General features: G+C 46.6%; 1 protein-coding gene across 1 annotated transcript in view; it reads left to right on the plus strand.

Moving 5' to 3' along the window:
* ATG16L2 (autophagy related 16 like 2) overlaps nucleotides 1–22,522 on the plus strand; it is a 56,237-nt gene that overhangs the window by 8,129 nt on the left and 25,586 nt on the right. The window contains exons 2-9 of the mRNA XM_079973797.1: nucleotides 3,361–3,451; nucleotides 7,006–7,126; nucleotides 8,263–8,336; nucleotides 11,175–11,417; nucleotides 14,610–14,675; nucleotides 16,681–16,773; nucleotides 18,250–18,312; nucleotides 20,235–20,343. Coding sequence (XP_079829923.1) covers nucleotides 3,361–3,451; nucleotides 7,006–7,126; nucleotides 8,263–8,336; nucleotides 11,175–11,417; nucleotides 14,610–14,675; nucleotides 16,681–16,773; nucleotides 18,250–18,312; nucleotides 20,235–20,343 — 860 coding nt within the window. The remainder of the gene's footprint in view (nucleotides 1–3,360; nucleotides 3,452–7,005; nucleotides 7,127–8,262; nucleotides 8,337–11,174; nucleotides 11,418–14,609; nucleotides 14,676–16,680; nucleotides 16,774–18,249; nucleotides 18,313–20,234; nucleotides 20,344–22,522) is intronic.

Here is a 22,522-nt window from a genome sequence, read left to right on the forward strand (position 1 = left end):
GCAGCGATGTCATGCTGGCCACGTGACCCGGAAGTGTCTCCGGACAGCGCTGGCCCCGGCCTCTTGAGTGAGATGGGCGCACAACCCCAGAGTCTGTCAAGACTTGCCCGTACGGGCAGGGGTACCTTTACCTTTACCTAGGCTGCCTGAGCATCTTAAAAAGTAGAGACATCACCTTGCCAACAAAGGTCCATATAGTTAAACCTATGGTTTTCCCAGTAGTGATGTATGGAAGTAAGAGCTGGACCATAAAGAAGGCTGATCACTGAAGAATTGATGCTTTTGAATTCTGGTGCTGGAGGAGACTCTTGAGAGTCCCATGGACTGCAAGAAGATCAAACCTCTCCATTCTGAAGGAAATCAGCCCTGAGTGCTCACTGGAAGGACAGACCCTGAAGCTGAGACTCCAATACTTTGGCCACCTCATGAGAAGACAAGACTCCCTGGAAAAGACCCTGATGTTGGGAAAGATGGAGGGCACAAGGAGAAGGGGACGACAGAGGACGAGATGGTTGGACAGTGTTCTTGAAGCTACGAACATGAGTTTGACCAGACTGTGGGAGGCAGTGGAAGACAGGAGTGCCTGGCGTGCTCTGGTCCAGGGGATCACGAAGAGTCAGGCACCACTAAACGACTAAACAACAACAAGGCTGCCTGAGACCCGGAGTTTGCACACGAGCCCCAGCTGTGGCCGGTTCCCTCCTAGCACTGGAGCATGCAGGCGGGTAGACCTGAGCGTCATCCAGACACCATCTCAAGTAGCTGTTTTATCCCTTCCAAAACTGCACCTGTGCATATTTCTACTCAATGCAGAATCATGCCACAATAAGATGACTCTGCACTGCAGCAAAAGAACGTTGTTAGAATCCTAGAACTGTAGCGTGGGGAGGGGTTCCCAAAGCTCCTCTAGCCCAACCCCTTGCAATGCAGGAATCGCAGGTAAAGGATCCCTGACAGGTGGCTGTGCAACCTCTGCTCATTCTTTCCCCGCCACTAAAACTTGCACTAGTCCAGATGTAGCTAAAGTCACTTGTCGTATTTTTTGCTGCAAGGCGGTTTGCCCCGTTCGTCCTGCGTACAAGCATTCAGTGCTCTGTGCAGCTTCGTAACCATGGCAACTGGTCCAAATCGGCAGGATCCGCTCAGCCCTCTGCTAGATTGGGGAAAGGTTTTTTATTCAGTGAGTGACTTCGTGTACCTCCTTGTCCTCTGGGCTCTTTTTACGGCTTATGAAATTACAAAATGCAGGCCAAGGTTTCCGACAATAAAACCAGTTATAAGCTACACAAAACAACAGCGGGAGAGGAGGCCTTGTAGAATACAGAATAATCGCAGCAGCATGAAACCAGCTTTACTAGCAAGGGGGAAGAAGTTGGGGAAAATTTTTTTTAAAGCACCAGACGAATATGGCCATTGTTAAGTCTGGGAGAGTAAAAAGTTCTTATTGCAAAAAAGGGCACATGTGTCGTGGCAATTATAGCAATGAACAATTGGAAAGTGAAATACTGTATCCAGTTATTATGGGTTGTAGCTTTGATTCCATCCTTAGCTCATTGTTTTGGCTCCTTACATCTCCCGTTGTTGTTGTTGTTGTTGTTGTTGTTGTTGTTGTTGTTGTTGTGTTAGTCTGTTCAACAATAAACAGCCTCTTGCTCTGGGCCTACAAAGTACCGGTAAGTAATTTTGCGTTGTATGAAATAAGAACCTGCATTGCAGAGGGTTGGACTAGATGACCCTTGGGGTACATACAGTACCTATAATTCTATGATACCAAGAACTTAAGAGCAACCATGGCTGTTAAAGGCTGAGCTGGCATGAAGTCAGATATATCTATATATGAATTTTCTATTGTCCTAAATCAGCATAGATCTGATTTAGTGTGTTAATGAGACTTTAGTAAAGAAGAGTCATGTCTTGATAATTTTGTATTGATTTGAAATACAGTGGTGGAAAAAGTTTCCCATTTGGAAAAGGAGTTGCACTAAAATATTAGATTGTGGTGGGGGTGGGGGCGTTCAATCAAATTCACTTGCAAAAAATGTCTCCTCAGGAGTAAGTTCCATTGAGTTAAACCGGCTCCTGTGCTGGTAAATGGCTATAGGATTGCAGCTTTGGTGGGGTTTCAGTGTTAGGTTTGAACAAATTCAGAATTTTACTTGGCTTTTAAAAAATAGAATTCTTGCAGCTACTTGAAGCATTTTCCTACGTTAGAGTTCAAGAGGGGGAAGAAAGAGGATTGAAAACTGTTAACTCACCAATTTTGCAATGCCTGAAGAGCTGAGCACACAATTATATTTGCTTCCTAGCAATAGGCACCTGGAAAAAGTTAATCATCAATTTGATTTAGATATGACTGCTCTGTTTGACCCGCATTGTGTTCTATTCACCATGCAACCTGTTAATTTATGAAACAATCAGGGCCGGTGTTATGTACTGAAGTTCGCACCCTGGGCCAGCAGGGGGATACTGTAGATAGTTATGCAAATAAGGGATTGAAAGTGATGTTCAATGATTGGATAGTTTTAGAAAATTGTTACAGTTACCGTATTTTTTGCTCTATAGGACGCACTTTTCCCCCTCCAAAAATGAAGGGGAAATGTGTGTGCGTCCTATGGAGCGAATGCAGGCTTCAGGCAGCTATCCGCAAACCTTCTGAGCGCGGCGGGAGTTCCCGCTCACTGTCTTGGCTTCTTTGCTCTTTGGGGCTCTTTGGGGCTAAATTTTTATTTCTTTATTCCCCCCCCCCCTAAAAACTAGGTGCGCCCTATGGTCCAGTGCGCCCTGTGGAGCAAAAAATATGGTACATTGTACTGGAGCTCTATATAAGCAGGCTGGCTGAACCCTTCAGTTCAGTTCTGTCCTGGCCTGTGAATAAACAAGAGCTGTTTGAAGAATCGCTGTGTCGTCTGATATGTTCACCCACAACTTAACAGCTAGATTTAGGTTTGACGAGGCCCTAAACGGCTGAAGGTAATGGGGCCCTTTATATGGCAGGCGGGGCCCATTACTTACATCATAGGAACCTACACAACATAAAATACTGTTGCTGTATGTAGGTTTGATTTTATTTGTTTTTTATCTTATATTTTGGAAATGTACATCCAGGTTTTTTTTCCTTAAAATTTTTTGGGGCCCCAAGAGAGCAGGGCCCTAAGCGATAGCTTGTTTAGCTTATACGTAAACCAAGCACTGGGAAACAATGTATTTCTAAAAGTAGAATATCTTTGGCAGAAAAAATACGATGGGAAAGTCTTCCGTCCTGCATCGCTGCCAGTGGGAGATGTGTTGCCGTAAATTCTCCAGGAATCTTATTCTTTGGTCTTCCCTTTCATAGCATCCATCTTCTTTATTTTCTTGTAGATAACAAGCTCTTGGAAAAATCCAACCTGGAAAACCTCACTGCAAAGCTGCAAGCAAAATCTCTGGATAACTTGCGAGGATTCCCTCCCAGGTATCAAAACCTCAGTTCTCTCCCTGTCTTTGCGTCAATATGTAGTTTAGTTCTGGCTTTAGTGGGTAGGAGTCAGGAGTTTCCTGTTGCTGTTGCTGTTCTGCTCTGTTTTTCTTATTTTTCTTTTTCTTGCTTCCTGTGACACCCGCGCTGGGTGATGGTTGGTAGGCTCAGAGGCCTCTTCTCTTTTCCCCCTCACGATGACTGTGCAGGAATTTTACTCGGTTGTGGAAGTAAACACACAGACAACTTGTCTTGGCACCGCACAGGACCAAAATAACTCAGAATAGCAGCGGCTGTGCCTCGCACGTTTACAATGGGCGCTTTTTCCCATTTGCACAAGTCTTGCAAGGCTAATTCAGCTCTGCCTCCCTCCTGGGCAGAATCTGTGCTGAGTCAGGGACCTTGGCAGTACCAGGGTTGCCTTGGGAGGGTGTGCGTTCAAATTCTGCTGGCTGCAGATTAGTAGTAGCACATCTGAATTTCTTTCTCATGCACCCAGTCCGAGTGCTAAGTAGGTGTCAGGGAACTGCCATCGGAGCCAGAGGGAGAGGGAGGGCTCCAGAGGGATTACGGAGAGCGTCCAAGGAGGGAGAGAAGCAGCCCATCTTTTGGGGAAGGAAATCAGCGTAGCACCAGTGGAGAAGGGGGGCAGATGGGGGAATCGGCGAGGTGGCTCCATGACTCCTCGCCGGAGACCAGCGGGGAGAGCACGGGTCCTCCGCTGCCCACACCCTCCCTGCGCAGAAGGCTTCCGCACAGGGAGAGTAGGAGGGAACTAGGCGTCAAAGAACTTCTTTGCTGGAAGAAGTTCAAGAAACGCCCACTGACGGATTCTGCCAGCGACTGAGACAGCCACGGGTGAGTGGCTGTCCGGACAAAATAGGGTTCACCCAGGTAACTCAGCCAGGTGTGGCGACAACTTACGCACGAGCAACCCCCTAGAACCATTACAGTAGGGCTGGGCGATATCTGGTTTTCAGTATCTTGATATACCACCAGTGTTATGAGAATTGTAAGGTCTAAGATATAAAATAAATGTTCATAAATGTACCAGCCAAACACATACATAAATATATAAACCACATGTCTGAAACAGTACAGGAAAACAATCCTGAAGCCATTTCGACTCTTTCAGTGACCTCGGCTATTCCTCCGCAGTTTGGATGGAAATGGGAAAAGCCCCCCCCCCCCATCTTTGTCTCTGTGCTCACAAATCCTGCCTTAAGGGCACATTTGTGTATGAATAGGGTGAGCCTGTGACCTGGACTCAGGAATTAAGCATTTGTTGCAAAAGAATGGTCAGGCTGCCCAGGTAAACCCATCAACAGGTTTCCTGCCAGACCGGATTTTGCTGTAGACCGCCCCTTCTGTGATGTATGTATGATGTTTTTGGGTGGTCTTGGACTCCAGGGTGGGCAATTTCAAAAGTCTATATAAGGGCTTGCACACCTTTGTTCTGTGTCCCTCCTCCCTCCTGCATGGGGGGGTGAGACCCTGTTGCAACAGTTTAATAAAGATCAGGCTTACTAGCTGCTTTGCTTCACAATATTCTCTGGTTGGTCTCTGTTATTTTCTCCTACCAATAGAGAACCTACGTAAGGACCCTATACGGGCTCTCTATAAGGGAAAAGGATCAGTTTTTTTTCTTATAACACCAGCTAAGAATCACGATATACTGATATTTCACAATGTCTGAAATAGGATGGAGTTAGGTAGAGACATTGGCTGGCTTCACGGTTTTCCCCACATTGTGATTTTTGCATAGCAGATACGCATACATCATGATTCAAGATATATTGCCAGGTCAAAAATCATGAAACTGATATCACGATATGGGCTGCAAACCGGTTTTCTACGATGTATCGCCTAGCCCAAACACACATCATGATTCAAGATATATTGTCAGGTAAAAAACTATGAAACCGATATCACTTCAAACCGGTTTTGGACGATATATTAATAGATCACCCAGCCCTAGTGATAAGTGTTTTTTCACTCTCTCAATTCACATAGAACTAAAGGAACCACCTCAGTTAGGTTCAAGAATAGTTTCTGATCTCTTAACCTCATGCCCCCATCGCAGCCTGCAGGGGTCTGTGTGTCTGCAAGGCTTTTATTTCTTGGGGCACTGCAAAGAATAGAATACAGAAGAACAGTCCTGTATCCCTGAAAAAGTGTTTCCATTGTTCTGCCTGGACACTGAGGTCCAGCTCTGAGGGCCTTCTGGTGGTTCCCTCCCTGCAAGAAGTGAAGTTACAGAGAACCAGGCAGAGTGCCTTCTCGGTGGTGGTGCCCGCCCTGTGGAACACCCTCCCACCAGATGTCAAAGAGAACAACAACTACCAGCAGTGGCGTAGCGTGGGTTGTCAGCCCCCAGGGCAAGGCAAGTAATTTGCGCCCCCTAACCCGTGGATTTGAGCCCCCTAACCCTAACCCCCAGATGTTGCGCCCGGTGCAGCCGGCCCCCCCTGCACCCCCCACGCTACGCCACTGACTACCAGACTTTTAGAAGACATCTGAAGGCAGCCCTCTTTAGGGAAGCTTTTAATGTTTAATGCTGTATTGTGTATTTAATATTTGGTTGGGAGCCTCCCAGAGTGGCTGGGGAAACCCAGGCAGATGGGCGGGGTATAAATAATAAATTATTATTATTATTATTATTATTATTATTATTATTATTATTATTATTATTATTAGAGTTTTCTGGATCAGGCAAGTGGCCCATCTAGTCCAGCATCCTTGCCTCACAGTGTCCAGCCAGAAAGGGGGAACATGCAGGATTCTCACATAAAGAAGTATAGCGTTTGTACATTTTCCTCAGGTCTTACCACTGTTAGAAACTTTCCCTTTTTAAAAGGAAATCTGGGTGTCTGAGGTTTTTGGTTCATCTGGGGTCGAAGGGGGCGGTTTCCCCCCACCCAGGATACCCACACCCAGAGTGTGTGTGTGTGTGTGTGTGTGTGTGTGTGTGTAGAGCTGCCACAGCAAAAGATGACGGAGAAAGTGGATTAAGAGAAATCTCTTTTACGACGCTGGAACTGAATCAATTAAATTGATTGGCAACAGATTTTGCACAGACAAAGGGAAGCCTGTCTTCAAACAGCACATAGCGGATGCACGGAATTCACTGGTTAGCGGCTTTGAATTAGAAACAAAAAGGCATTCTCCAGAAGTTGATTTTCCATGCCCAATATTAATTTCCATGACTGCAAGAACTGTGGGGTTCACACAGACTGTTGGTTGCACAGATTAATTCATGGAGCGCGGATCTGGGAGCCTTGCTGTCTAAACAAAGCCTCTATTTTTTAAGGCAAAGTGCCTCTGGGTACCAGTTGCCAGGGAATATGATGGGGAGGGTTTGTTGCTTCCAGCCCTGCTTGCGGGCTTCTTCATGCGGTGCGTGGTTCAACTGTGGAACTCCCTGCCACAGGAGGCAGTGATGGCAACCAACCTGGATGGCTTTTAAAGAGGATAGGACAAATTCACAGAGGGCTATTGATGACCAGTGGCTACTCTGATTTTCTCATCTGAATTTGCTTGTGTTTTTGCAGACCCGTCCAGGAGACCAATGACTGTTTCTTGGGTGCAGTATTGGGCTCTGCAGAAACAACAGAGACCCTGAAGGGGATTCATGAGAGACATTTGGCGGAGCTGGAAAGCATCAACGGGGAGGTAAGCTGACACAGGATTGGGCCTGGGAATTTGGGCAAGACACCTCTCCCACATCCAAGGAACAGGAGAGGTCAGGGAAATGGGACAGAAGGGGTAAGCAGAATTATTCATTGGTCCATCACCCAGTGCCAAATTTACATATAAGCTAAACAGTCTATAGCATGGGTAGGCAAACTAAGGCCCGGGGGCCGAATCCAGCCCAATCGCCTTCTAAATCCAGCCTGTGGACAGTCTGGGAATCAGCGTGTTTTTACATGAGTGGAATGTGTGCTTTTATTTAAAATGCATCTCTGGGTTATTTGTGGAGCATAGGAATTCATTCATTTATCCCCCCCCCCCAAAAAAAAGTATACTCCGGCCCCCCACAAGGCCCCCTGCTGAAAAAGTTTGCTGACCCTTGATCTATACCTTAGGGCCCCACTCCCTTGGGAGCCCCCAAAAAATTTAAAGGGGAAAAAACCTGGACGTTCATTTCCAAAATATAAGATAAAAAACAAATAAACTAAAGCCTACATACAGCAACAGTGTTTTGTGTTGTGTAGGCTCCTATGATGCAAGTCATGGGCTCTGCCTGCTCGCCCGCTCCCTAAAATATCCCTGGTTTGCTCCTTTCTATATATAGGGTGCCTACATTCTGCATGGACTGGCTATAACAGTTACTTTGATAAAATACATATTTTGTTATGTTCAAATGACTTTAGATACCTATTAGATCCAAGAATTACCATCTAGCGTATATTCAGCACAAAAAACTGACAATTTGTTGTTGACAAAGGACAGCTGGACATATAAAGGGCCCCATTACCTTCAGGAGCTGAGGGCAGGCACCCCCAAACTCGCCCCCCCCAGATGTTTTGGGACTACGACTCCCATCATCCCTAGCTAACAGGACCAGTGGTCAGGGATGATGGGAATTGTAGTCCCCAAACATCTGGAGGGCCGAGTTGGGGATGCCTGATTTAGGGCCTCATCAACCCTAAATCCGGCCCTGCCATCACCCATTCCAGCTTCTTGTTTGCCCTGATGCCTTCACCCTCCTCCAGGATGTCTCCCCGCCCAAGGCATGATCCAGTCTTTCATTGAAGGAGAAGCCTGCAGACCAGCTGACCAGGGGGCCCCTCTCTGTTCTTTTTCAGCTTGCCTACAGCATCTATGAATGGAACTTGCAGCTCAAAGCGAAAGATGCCGAACTGGAGGAACAGAGGGGCAGGTAACGTTCCTCCATCCGGTTTCTTCTATGGCGCAACGCCTCTTTTCGATTCTTTCTTTTTTTGGTGGGGGCAATGGTGGGAGAAGTTCTACCCTTCAGGTCCAGGACAGACATAATACAGTGGTACCTCTGGTTATGTACTTAATTCGTTCTGGAGGTCCGTTCTTAACCTGAAACTGTTCTTAACCTGAAGCACCACTTTAGCTAATGGGGCCTCCCACTGCTGCCGTGCCGCCGGAGCCCGATTTCTGTTCTCATCCTGAAGCAAAGTTCTTAACCTGAAGCACTATTTCTGGGTTAGCGGAGTCTGTAACCTGAAGCGTATGTAACCCGAGGTACCCCTGTACAGTCACACCTCGGGTTAAAGTTGCTTCAGGTTAAGCATTTTCGGGTTGCGCTTGGTGGCAACCCAGAAGTAACAGAGCGCGTTACTTCTGGGTTTTGCCGCTCGCGCATGCGCAGAAGCTCAAAAGGACATCACGCACATGCGCAGAAGCGGGTTGCCTTCGCTTTAGGATGTGAATGGGGCTCCGGAACTGATCCCGTTCGCATCCAGAGGTACCACTGCAATCCTTTGGGAGCCAGGTATGCAAGGTTGGGGGATGACCGCGATTTATCAGTTCCGCTTCCGAGTGGGAGCCGGTTGCGCTCGCATAGGCGCCGACTCCATGGGGCCTGATGGGGCCCGAGCCCCCTCAAAAATTCGTTTGGGGCTCTGCCCCCCCAATAATTTAAGAAAAACAAAGCCACTCCCGATCTAGAGAGGGGGTGGGGTTGCGGGCTCTCGACCCATCAACAATCTCGCGGGGCTGGCGTCAGCCCCGCTCCCCCTAGCTCATTAATATTCACCGCCCACGGCAGCAGCCAATCGGCTGGTTCACTTAAGGTCGGGGCAGCCCGGGGCTCGCCCCTTTCGTTCCCCCAGCAGCAGCGGTTTGGAGGTCTTGGGCCCCCCAATATTTTTTATAAGTCGGCGCCCCTGTGCGCTCGGGATACCAAGTCCCCCCCCTGCCTCAGCCTGGTGCGGGGTAGCATCCCGCTGAGGGTGTCCCGGCCACGCCATTTGCCAGGCGGCCAATTAGGGAGCTGTGGGGGCATGGCCGGGGCCAATTTAAACCGGTGCTTGACTCGGGAAGCTCCTCTTTCGGCCTCACGCCGCGGATCTCCTGCCCTCCACCCTCTTTTAGGTAGGGTCGCTGGCCTTGCTATGGACTTCGGTTGGTCACCACTGTGGGGCCTGGGAGGACTTTTCCCACTTGGCAAATCGGCACCAGCCACTTGGTTTTCGCCTACTTTAGAACGTATTTCAATTAATTGAGTGTGATTTTATGTAAACTGTGCTATTTTTACTGTTGTTAGCCGCTCTGAGCCCGGTTTTGGCTGGGGAGGGTGGGATATAAATAAAATTATTATTATTATTATTATTATCATTATTATTATTATTATTATTATTACCTCCTAGCAATCGTCACAACTTTGTAAGGTTTAATGGTTAGGCACTGGAATAGCGGTGTGGTGGGGAGGTAAGGTGCAGCCATCACCTGCCCCTCCATGTGTAAGGGTATTCTGTTAAAGCAGTGTTTCTCAACCTGTGGGTCCCCAGATGTTCTTGGACTACAACTCCCATCATTCCTAGCCAGCATGACCAGTGGTCTGGGATGATGGGAGTTGTAGTCCAACAACATCTGGGGACCCACAGGTTGAGAACCGCTGTGTTAAAGGAATCTGGGAGTGTGGATCTCTTCCGAAGCCCAGGGAGGGGCTAGGGCCATACCACAATCCCAGCGGGAACCCAGGAGATCTTCGAGTCGATCTGCATCAGCTGGGCTCCCCCAACCGGTAGTTTACCCTTCCAGACTTCCTGCAAGGGGAGCAGGAGTCAGATATCATCTGTTGATGCCAATGCCTAAGCCAGTACCCCTCACATTATGTAACCAATCAAGTTGTGGCCTAAATTTGGGGCATTAACATTAAACTAAATTCTGTGTCCTTGTGCTTTTATTCTCCTGAGACTGGCTTGGGGGTCTTGAAGCGCAAACCAGGGTTTCCAAATTAAATAAATATTTTTTGGGGAGGGGGAAGGTGGGGGAGCTCCCCACAAATTTTGTTTATTTGTTTGTTGGTTTATTGTGGGCCATGGCGCAGTGCCACCCCCCCCCCTCCCCAGGCAGTGGCTAAATGTAAGATGTGAGGAATTAACTCAAGCAGACAATGATCAGGATGAGAAATGGCCACAACTTTATTGATTACAGATACAGGTGGATTTTTGGCTCAGTCATTGGGTAAATATATCCATTCCAGCCCACCCAGACAAAACACAATACAGTCATACCTCGGGTTGAAGTTGCTTCAGGTTGAGCGTTTTTGGGTTGTGCTCCACGGCGACCCAGAAGTAACGGAACATGTTACTTCCGGGTTTCACCGCTTGCACATGCGCATACGGTCAAAATGACGTCACGCGCATGCGCAGAAGCGGCGAATCGCAACCCGCAGATGTGGGTTGCGTTTACTTCAGGATGCGAACGTGGCTCCGGAACGGATCCTGTTCGTATCCAGAGGTACGACTGTAATGATTTAATTTTGAAAAGGTAAGGAGACTCAGTTCTCCCAAATACATGCTCAAAAAACCCCTCTCCCTGCCTCCACAGTTGATGGCAGCAGTGCTTCCTGGAAATCACAGGAGGGCAGAGCTGCTTCTGTGTTCGAATCCTGCTTATGGGTTTCCCCTAATGGGCGCCTGGTTGGCCCCTGGGGAGAACCGGATGCTGGGCTGGAAGGGCCTCGTCCAGCTGGCTCTTCCGACGCCCTGCCTTGACCCTTTGCTTTGGTCTGCTCCAGGCTGGCCGGTCTGAGCGGGCACGTCTCTGAGCTGGAGGCCGAGCATCGCCTGCTGCGGGAGCAGGTGGAGGAGCTGAGCCGCAGGACCGTCGCCATGAAGGAAGACTATGTCTCTCTGCACCAGCGCTACCTGCAGCAGGATGGGGAGTTCCGCCGGGCGGCCGAGAGAGGCCTGGAGCTGCTCCGGTGCTTCATGCAGAAGAAAGCGGAGGCCGCCGAGCACAGGAACAAGGCCCTCGAGAGGTGGGCGACCCCCCGCACGCGAAACGGGGAGGGTGGTCAGGGCGTGGGGGGCAGCAGCGGTTCAGATCCAGAGAGTCTGGAACAGGGGAAGTGTGGGCTGAAGTGCCCCCTGCTGGCTGAATGAATGAATCTTTATTTGCGTCAGCCATCGGCCATAGCAATAAAACGAGAATACAATATTCAAAGAATAGAAAGAAAAAGGCAAGTACTGTATTTTTCGCTCTATAAGACGCACCAGACCACAAGACACACCTAGTTTTTGGAGGGGGAAAACAAGAAAAAGATATTCTGAATCTCAGAAGCCAGAACAGCAAGGGGGATCGCTGCACAGTGAAAGCAGCAATCCCTCTTGCTGTTCTGGCTTCTGGGATAGCTGCGCAGCCTGCATTCTCTCCATAAGACGCACACACGTTTCCCCTTACAGTGGTACCTCACAAGACGAATGCCTCGCAAGACGAAAAACACGCAAGACGAAAGAGTTTTCCGTTTTTTGAGTCGTTCCGCAAGACGAATTTCCCTATGGGCTTGCTTCGCAAGACGAAACGTCTTGCGAGTTCTTGCGAGTTTGTTTCCTTTTTCTTAAAGCCGCTAAGCCGTTAATAGCCGCTAAGCCGCTAATAGCCGTGCTTCGCAAGACGAAAAAACTGCAAGACGAAGAGACTCGCGGAACGGATTAATTTCGTCTTGCGAGGCACCACTGTACTTTTTAGGAGGGAAAAAGCGAGTCTTATAGAGCAAAAAATACGGTATATAAAACACATTTTAGGGTTTTGAATCCTTAGTCAAATAGTGGATCTTATTCTGATTGCCCCAGCTAAAAACCTTGCCACCTTTGCTGTCACCTGCTCATCTGGATCTGCCAAGAGAAAGGACGCGGTGACAGTGGCTGGGCGAACCGGAATGGACAATAAAATAGGGGTGATAAGTCTTTATAAAGAGTGCAAGCCAGAAGGGCATGCGCCGCCGATTCGTCACTGCCATCTCCACAGGGACATAAGCGTTTTTTGTGTGGAATCTGTTGGAATCGTCCCTCCAGTACAGCCCAGGGCAAGACATTCAATCTTGCGAAAGTAAAAGCGACCCCCCCGCTGGCTGTTTGCAGGAATAGCCTTTGTGTCGCAAATGGGATAAGATTGGGGAGGTGTCAGGTGCTGACTCTCTCAGCACCAAAAGATACACATCCCAATTTTCACCAGGGTTTTGAAATACAGTCTTTGAGCAGTGAGAAACTCTGGGGTTTAACCCAGGCACTTGCCCCAAGTTTGGTTTCCTTGGAATGAAGGCAATGGCATGTTTAGGATACAGTCGTAATAATAATAATAATAATAATAATAATAATTTATTATTTATACCCCGCCCATCTGGCTGAGTTTCCCCAGCCACTCTGGGCGGCTCCCAATCAGTGTTAAAAACAGTACAGCATTACATACTAAAAACTTCCCTGAACAGGGCTGCCTTAAGATGTCTTCTGAATGTCAGGTAATTGTTTATCTCTTTGACATCTGATGGGACGGCGTTCCACAGGGCGGGCGCCACTACCGAGAAGGCCCTCTGTCTGGTTCCCTGTAGCCTCACTTCTCGCAATGAGGGAACCGCCAGAAGGCCCTCGGCGCTGGATCTCAGTGTCCGGGCTGAACGATGGGGGGTCGTACCTTGGAGGTCGAACGGAATCTGTTCCAGAAGTCTGTTTGACTCCCAAAATATTCAGAAACCAAAGCACAGCTTCCAATTTGCTGCAGAAAGCTCCTGCAGCCAATCGGAAGCCCTCTCAGACATTTGGCTTCCAAAAATTGTTCGTAAACCGGGAACCAAGCTGTTCGAAAACCAAGGTACGACTGTATATGGCTTTGTTTGTACATACAGTGGTGCCTCACAAGACGAAATTAATCCGTTCCGTGAGGCTCTTCGTCTAGCGGTTTTTTCGTCTTGCGAAGCAAGCCCATTGACAGCTTAGCGGATTAGCGCTATTAGCGGTTTAGCGGCTTTTAGCGATCAGCTGTTAAGCGGCTTATCAGCGGATCAGCTGATAAGCGGCTTAGCGGCTTAGGAAAAGGGGGAAAAAGGGGGGGGAAACCCGCAGGAACTCGCAAGACATTTTCGTCTTGCGAAGCAAGCCCATAGGGAAATTCGTTTTGCGAAGCGCCTCCAAAACGGAAAACCCTTTCGTCTAGCGGGTTTTCTGTCTTGCGAGGCATTCGTCTTGCAGGGCACCACTGTATATACAACCTGAGCACAGGAGAGAGGGGCTCACAGCATGAACAGGAGCTGATTGAGGTTTGATTAGGCCCATAGCTACTGAAGGCAATGGGGCCCTTTCTACGTCCAGCTGTCCTTTGTCAACAACAAATTGTCGCTGTTTTTTGTGTTGCATATATGCTGTATGGTAGTTTATGGACCTCATAGGTATCTAAAGCCATCTGCACGTGTTGCCATGCAGCCAGTCCATGCAGAATGTAGGCACCCTATATATAGGAATGAGCAAACCAGTGATATTTTAGGGAGCAGGCTAACAGGCGGGGCCCATGACTTACATCAGGCATAGGCAAACTCGGCCTTCCAGTTGTTTTGGGACTACAACTCCCATCAACAGTGAGTGAGTGCTTTCCCCCAAAACCTCTGGCTATATATACAGTCATAACTCGGGTTACAGACGCTGCGGGTTGTGCGATTTCGGATTGCGCACTGCACCGAACCCAAAAGTACCGGAATGGGTTACTTCCAGGTTTTGGTGCTTGCGCATGCGCAGAAGTGCCGAATCGCGACCCACGCATGCGCAGACGCGGTGCTGTGAGTTGCGAATGCTGCGGGTTGTGAACGCACTTCCCCCATGGATCACGTTTGCAACCCGAGCGTCCGCTGTACATGATTTACACAATGAGTCCTGTGTGATTGACTGATTCAACTCCCCTCCTGGAGCCTGATTGGACTGTTCCTGCAGGCCAATTAGGTTGCTGATTCACTTCCTCCTGGAGCTGGATTGGGCGGCTCCTGCAGACCAATCAGGTTTCTGCCTTCTAGGATCCTACCTGCCTATTGTTCTAGGATCCAAGCTCAGTACATAACCCGTGACCTCACCCCATCCTTGACAGAAGCACAGCCTTGTCTCCCAAAAGGACCTGGAAAATCTAGCAAGCAGAACATCTGGAAGGAGCATGTCTTGCGCACTCCCTGATGCCCTTCCTCTCCTTGCAGGGCAAAGCAAGACCGGCTGGCCAAGGAGCTGAAGAAGGCAGCCAGGACCCCGGTTGGCATTAAGGTGTAAGTCATGCTTGTGGGTCCTCAAAGATCTTCGGATAATAAGAATAAGGATGATAGTAATAATAATGAAGAATTTATTTTATTATGTAGACCCTGCCCATCTGGCTGGGTTTCACCAGCCACTTTGGGCAACTCCCAACAGAATATTAATAATAATAATAATAATAATAATAATAATAATAATAATAAAAGCAGCAAAACATCAAACATTAAAAAACTTCCCTAAACAGGTCTGCCTTCAGATGTCTTCTAAAAATTCAGATAGTTGTTTATTTCCTTGTCATCTGATGGGAGGGTGTTCCACAGGATGAGCACCACCACCGAGAAGGCCCTCTGCCTGGTTAAAAGGCAGAATATATATCTATATCTCTCTCTATAGCATCTATCTATCTATATCTATCATCTATCATCTATCTCTATCTATCATCATCTATCTATCTAATTTATCTAGCCTCATCTTCCCTGTCCCCCTCTCCTCTTGGTTGAGCTGAAACAAGTTGTTGGGCTGGCCACCGAAATGTTTGTATATAAACCAGATTCTCCTGGTGACGATGCAGAGGGAGCTGCAAAGAGCCTGAGTTAATTGGTACATTGATTGTTGTGTCCCCAGGGCTGCTGGCTAATTTAAATACCCAGGGGGGCGGGGGAGAGCAAGACTGCTGCTGAAATGTGCAATATTGGCCCCATGCTCCTCATGCTGAGTGCAACACCTTTCCGCCAAGACCTAAAATGCTCCAAGGCTGCTAAGTGGCAGTTCACTGTCTCCGCAAGTCAGCCGGTTTGTCAGTGTCCCTCCAGGTGGCCTCTGGGACGAAGAGACCTTTTCCTGTCATTAGGAAGGCTCTGGGAATTCCCTCTGCCTTGATCTGCACCTTCCAGATTACGTGGACAGCTCTGAAACTTAAAAAATAATAAACATATTTTATTTGAAATACTTCTCTAAGCAAAGTATAGGAGGAAAGGAAACAAAAAGTACATAAAAATTTGTCTATTATGAAAGTATATAAGTGAAATTAGGGACACGGGTGGCACTGTGGTCTAAACCACAGAGCCTCGGGCTTGCTGATCGGAAGGTTGGCGGTTCGAATCCCAGCGAGGGGTGAGCTCCCATTGCTCAGTCCCTTCTCCTGCCAACCTAGCAGTTCGAAAGCACGCCAGTGCAAGTAGATAAATAGGTACCACTCCAGCGGGAAGGTAAACGGCGTTTCCGTGCGCTGCTCTGGTTCGCCAGAAGTGGCTTAGTCATGCTGGCCACATGACCCAGAAGCTGTACGCTGGCTCCCTCGGCCAATAAAGCGAGATGAGCGCCACAACCCCAGAGTCGGCCACGACTGGACCAAATGGTCAGGGGTCCCTTTACCTTTACCTATAAGTGAAATTAGTATTCCAATACATAGACATTTATTTGCAAGCTTTCATATATGTGTGTGTGTGTGTGTGTGTGTGTGTGTGTAAGACGACCCCCCTTTTCTTAACATAATTTTAAAAGAAAAAAATCCTAGTCTTATACACGGAAAAGTACGGTGTGTGTGTGTGTGTGTGTGTGTGTGTGTGTGTATCTATCTATCTATCTATCTATCTATCTATCTATCATCTATCTATCTATCTACCTACCTATCTATCTATGCAATTCAAATGTCATTATATTTCCAGATTTGGAACTTGGTTATCCACCAGCTGATACACTTCCTGAATGCACCGACACAAGTTTTTAACCTTTCTAAATAATAATAATAATAATTGAGAACCACTGTGTCGGACTAGGATCTGAGAGACCCAGATTCAAATCCCCACTTCTGCCACTGAGTGGCCTCTCGCTGCCTCTCAGCCTAACCTACCTTACAGGGTTGTTGTTGCTGTTGGAGGAATTAAATAGGGAGATCCGTGTGCTGTTCCTTGAGGCGCTTGGAGAAAGAAGGTGATCTTTAAATGCAATAAATACATTAAAATGTTGTTGATCTTTCTCTTGCGCTCCCTAATTTTCCGCACCTTTTCTCTTCGCCAGAGAGCCAGAAGTAGGGAAGGCTGATGAGCAAAAGATGCCCCACAGAGACGCCCAGGAGGAGCCTGGTGAAAAGATGTGGAAAAGGCCCTTTCGGTGAGGCATGAACTGTGGAGCTCATAGTTTTTATATTGCTATTATTTGCATTAGCTTCCTTTTAAATTGGTTGGAGTTTTGCATCATTTCCTCCCATCAAAGTCTTGCAGCAACAAAAAGAATGCAGCACATAGAAAACATGACAGTTTTTTAAAAAAACGCTGATAAAAACAATCATAAAAATCCATCTTAAGAGTTTCCTGCGTTTGAGGGATGCATGCAAAGCCTACCATTGTCTTTGCTGTGGAGAGAGTGAAATTCTGTGTGGAATCTCCCCTTAGAATCTCGTCCTCGCAGGCAGAAAATTTGAGAGGGGCTTAGTCAGGGGCTACAGGAAGAGCCATCGTTTGAGGGGCTTGTCTGTGCATGTTTGTGGCACAGGAAAATTGCGAACTCTTTTTAAAAATAATATTTTATTGAATTTCCATTTTATAATTTGTAAATGTATCCTTATTTTGCACATTACTTTTTGCTCATATGAGCTGGTCGACTCGCCTTCTCCACCTTGTGGTTCCCATAATTCCGTTCAGTATCATTGCATTTGTATCCCTTCCTATTTACCTTTCATCCATTTCAATTATTGCAATTTTAAATAAACATAAAAAGGTAGGAATCCTAGACATTGCAAGTCTTCTTAAATCAATTCTGCTAGTGTTGCTAATTGCAGTTGTTCTTCAAGCATTGTATAAATTCACCCCAGTCTTTTTAGAAAGCTTGATCAACGTTGGTTTTGAATTTTCCTGGGCAGCTTTGCTAGTTGTGCATATTCCATCATCTTCATCTGCCACTCCTCCATCGTTGGTTGCTTCCATTTTGGGGCTAAAAGAGTCCTTGCTGCCGTAGCTGCATACAGAAACAATTTTTGGTCTCTCTTTGGAATTTCTTCCCCTGCTTTACCCAGTAGAAATGCTTCTGGTTTTTTAAGAAATGTATTTTACGATCTCTTGCGGAACTAGGGAACAGCAGATTCCTCCCGGGTCCACTCTGTGGTTCTGCAGTTCAGCTATGGCACAGCTTGCTCTGGCAAGAAAGGAGATGTTTAGAATGCTGAAAATGAATTTTGCACACATGAGGAACGAGAAACGAAACCCAAAACACTTTCCTGGAAGGAAAAAGTAGTTCTACCTTGTTTACACACTTTTGTCTACTCGAAGAAGCCATATTCCAATCTGAAAAATACAAATATTTAGGTTACAAAACTATAAAAATAAAGAAAACTTAAGTTTGCAAAACAATAATTACCATGTGGTTAGGGTAGATCAACGTGTCAGTGTCAACTTATCTCCAGTGTAAATATGACATATCGGCAAAAGTCGAAAATTACAAGATAACTATAGCATGTACACGAAAATCGATTTCAGATTTGAAATCAGCATTGAAAGAACATATTCTCATGCAACAGAAAATGATCTTTTTTTTGTTCCCCAGTGTAATTCCTGTGTTCATCACTTTTTCCCTCTTGACTTCTTGTTTTAGATCTGCTTCTGCCACTTCCATGACCCTCACCAGATACGTGGGTGTTTTCAAGGGTTTGTTTGAGTAAGTTGGTTGCTCCATTTCTATGCATTCAGGGTTACTTGGGTCTGGAGCGTGTGTTTGAATTGCCCCCAAAGAATCAAGATAAGATCCTGAATCATTTTGATGATACTAGCTTTTTATCCGGATCAACTGTGGGTAAGGTAGCAAACTTCAGTGTTGCACAGATCTCTTCTCTACGGGGATGGAAAATTGAATATATGTGTTGAATATAGGGTATATGGTAATTTATGGACATAATAGGTATCTAAAGTCATTTGCACATCTTGCCGTACAACCAGTCCATGCAGAATGTAGGCACCCTATACAGTGGTAGCTTGGGTTAAGAACTTAATTCGTTCCGGAGGTCCGTTCTTAACCTGAAACTGTTCTTAACCTGAAGCACCACTTTAGCTAATGGGGCCTCCTGCTGCTGCTGCGCCGCTGGAGCATGATTTCTGTTCTCATCCTGAAGCAAAGTTCTTAACCCGAGGTACTATTTCTGGGTTAACGGAGTCTGTAACCTGAAGCGTATGTAACCCGAGGTACCACTGTATATAGAAAGGAGCAAACCAGTGATATTTTAGGAGCAGGCTAGCAGGTGGGGCCCATTACTTACATCATAGGAGCCTACACAACACAATACAAAACAAAACAAAACAAAACAAAACAAAACAAAACAAAACAAAACAAAACAAAACAAAACACTGTTGCTGTATGTAGGTTTTATTTTATTTGTTTTTAATCTTATATTTTGGAAATGTACATCCAGTTTTTTTCCCTTTAATTTTTTTGGGGGCCCCCAGGAGAGTGGGGCCCTAAGCTGTAGCTTGTTTAGTTTATACGTAAATCCAGCACTGATTACATAGAGGGCCAACAAATTCATTGTAGCCAAGAGTTTCTGTAGCAATCTCCATCTTCCCTCCCTCCTTCCCACTTCCAGAACTATAGACTTAAAAGTTTACATAACTGAAAGTCAAAACTGGCATTTTACTCCCCACCCCTGTGAAAGATTTGTCACTAGCTTCGTGCATTTTCACAAACTTTCAAATGCACAACCTTTAACTTGTATCCCCTGTCCGGGTAGCCTTCTTCCACATTTGAAGTTGATCCATTTCCTGGTTCTCAGTTCCTTGTGGTTTTTCCTGAGGTCTCATTCAGAGCAAATAGGGTTCCTGCAGACCATGGTTGTATCCAAAGTGGAACTGGAAACTGCGGCTTGGATGAGGTCTCCAAGTGCTTGTTTGCAGGCGAACCAGTTTACTTGATTTGGACGTCTTTCTATAATAATAATAATAATAATAATAATAATAATAATAATAATAATTTATTATTTGTACCCCGCCCATCTGGCTGGGTTTCCCCAGCCACTCTGGGCGGCTTCCAACAGAGATGAAAAATACACTAAAATGTCACATATTAAAAACTTCCCTGAACAGGGCTGCCTTCAGATGTTTTCTGAATGTCAGGTAGTTGTCCATCGCCTTGACATCCGATGGGAGGGCATTCCACAGGGCGGGCGCCACCACCAAGGAGGCCCTCTGCCTGGTTCCCTGCAACTTGGCCTCTCGCAGTGAGGGAACCGCCAGAAGGCCCTCGGAGCTGGACCTCAGTGTCCGGGCAGACCGGCAGCTTAGCTGTGTGGCTTTTGACTGTCTGAAGACAGAAAAACCTGTGATACTTAATTTGATGTCACAGCAAGTTCAAAATTGCTATGGTTTATTTTTAATATTTGATGTATTATTGTATTTTAATCTTTTGTTAGAAGCTGCCCAGAGTGGCTGGGGAAACCCAGCCAGATGGGCGGGGTATAAATAGTATATTATTATTATTATTATTATTATTATTATTATTATTATTATTAGGAAGTTGGAGGGAGGGGGAGAGCAAGAAATGCTAGGTAATAATGTCTGTATCCAAGACGGTGCAAAACTTTCACTTGTTAGTTTCAGGATGAAACGCGGGAGCTCCTTCAGCAACCCCTCGGAGGAACGGTACTATTACATTCCCTCCTGTGCGGCTGCCTGCCTTCCGTCAAGAGTGAGCGACGAACAGGTAAATCTGAAATCCCCAAGCACCAGGTGCCGCCTCACCTGAGTGCCACATAAGAAGAGCCTGCTAGATGAGTAAAAACAAGTAACGTGTATATAATTGTAAGTGCACAGGGTAAAATAAGACTTGGGAAGGGGGGGTGAGAGAAAAAGGAAAAGGAGAAAGAAAGAAAGAAAGAAAGAAAGAAAGAAAGAAAGAAAGAACGAAAGAACGAAAGAACGAAAGAAAGAAAGAAAGGACACTCATATACAAAACAAAACAAAAGCAGAACTTATAAACATTACAAGATTGTTACTGTAGCTAACCCACATTTAACCTAATATAGAAATTAACCCCAAATATCGTTAAATTGGTCCATGGCAAGTCTACAGTGGTGCCTCGCAAGACGAATGCCTCGAAAGACGAAAAACTCGCAAAACGAAAGAGTTTTTCGTTTTTTGAGCTCCTTCGCAAGACGGATTTCCCTATGGGCTTGCTTCGCAAGACGGAAACGTCTTGCAAGTTTGTTTCCTTTGTCTTGCAAGTTTGTTTCCTTTTTCTTAAAACCGTGCATTCACTTCGAGGAGCAACTCATCGCACGCGGTGTGGTAGCCTTTTTTGAGGTTTTTGAAGACTTTGGTGATTTTTGAAGCTTTTCCAAAGTCCGTGCTTCGCAAGACGAAAAAACCGCAAGACGGAAAAACTCGCGGAACGAATTAATTTCGTCTTGCGAGGCACCACTGTACGTTTATACACTCATGTGTTGCAAATTTGTATATATCTTCTAGACATTTGCCGAAGGGAGCTGCATTTTTATGGATGAACAGGGGAAAATAACTATTGCTATTATTTCTTATTGCATCTATACCCCACCTTCTCCTCCAAGGAGCTCAAGGTGGGGTGCAGAGTTCTCCTTCCCCATTCTGTCCCCACAACAACCCTGTGAGGTAGGTTAGATTGAGACTGTCGTCCAGTGAGCTTTGTGGCCGAGCGGGGATTAACCCCTGTTCTCCCAGGTTTCTAGTCCAGCACTCTAACCACTACACCACACTGGTTCCACCGGTGTCGGAGACAGTACTGTCTGAATGCGAGTTGCTGGGAATCGCGGGTGGCGAGAGGGCTCTTGTGTTCGAATCCTGATTGTGGGTTTCCTGTGGGGGCATCTGGGTGGCCACTGTGAGAACAGGATGCTGGACTAGATGGGCCATTGGCCGGATCCAGCTTCAGGGCTCTTCTTAATTCTTCTTCTTGATAATTTGTGCATCTGGACCCCAGTCGTTTTTCTTGCACACGCTGACAGAAAGGGAACGCGACTGGAGGATGAGTTTGGGCTGCAATTGTCCCCACCAGCAGAATTTCCATATCTACTCCAGAAGAGGAACTTGTTGGACTTCCATGGCACCCCTGCCTGGTCTACTTAATAATAATAATAATAATAATAATAATAATAATAATAATAATAATTTATTTATACCCCTTCCCTTCCCAGTTCAGAAAACCGGGCTCAGGGCGGCTAACAACAAATTTAAAACACTTAATTGATGCAACAAAAACAGCATAAAATACAGTATAAAATGTGAATAATTCAGAATTCAAAAATCTGTTTGGGGGGAAATCCATCCAATAAACATTAGATGATCACCAGGGCTAGCTGGCTAAATTAGTCCTATTTGGGCCAGCGAGGAGACCAGGGGAGAATTAGCTGGGGGATCCCACAACTGGTAATCTTCATAAAAAGGGGAGGGGGAGGGAGGGAGGGAAGGAAGGAAGGAAGGGGAATAAAAGATCAGGTTCAGATTGAAAGCCAGGCGGAATAGCTCTGTCTTACAGGCCCTGCGGAAGGAAGTGAAATCCTGCAGGGCCCTGGTCTCATGGGACAGAGCATTCCACCAGGTCGGAGCCATCACTGAGAAGGCCCTGGCCCTGGTGGAGGATAGTCTGACTTCCTTAGGGCCCAGGACCTCTAAACTTTGGTTATTCATGGACCTTAAGGTCCTCTGCAGGGCATACCAGGAGAGGCGGTCCCATAAATATGAGGGCCCTAAGTCACAAAGGGCTTTAAAGGTCAAAAGCAGCACCTTAAACCTGACCCGATACTCCACCAGGAGCCAGTGCAACTGGTAAAGCACTGGGTGAATATGCTCCCATGGCAGGGACCCCGTGAGGAGTCTCGCTGCAGCATTCTGCACCCGCTGGAGTTTCT

Source organism: Podarcis cretensis, assembly GCF_951804945.1.
Source record: "Podarcis cretensis genome assembly, chromosome: 4".
Classification (NCBI taxonomy): Eukaryota; Metazoa; Chordata; class Lepidosauria; order Squamata; family Lacertidae; genus Podarcis; species Podarcis cretensis.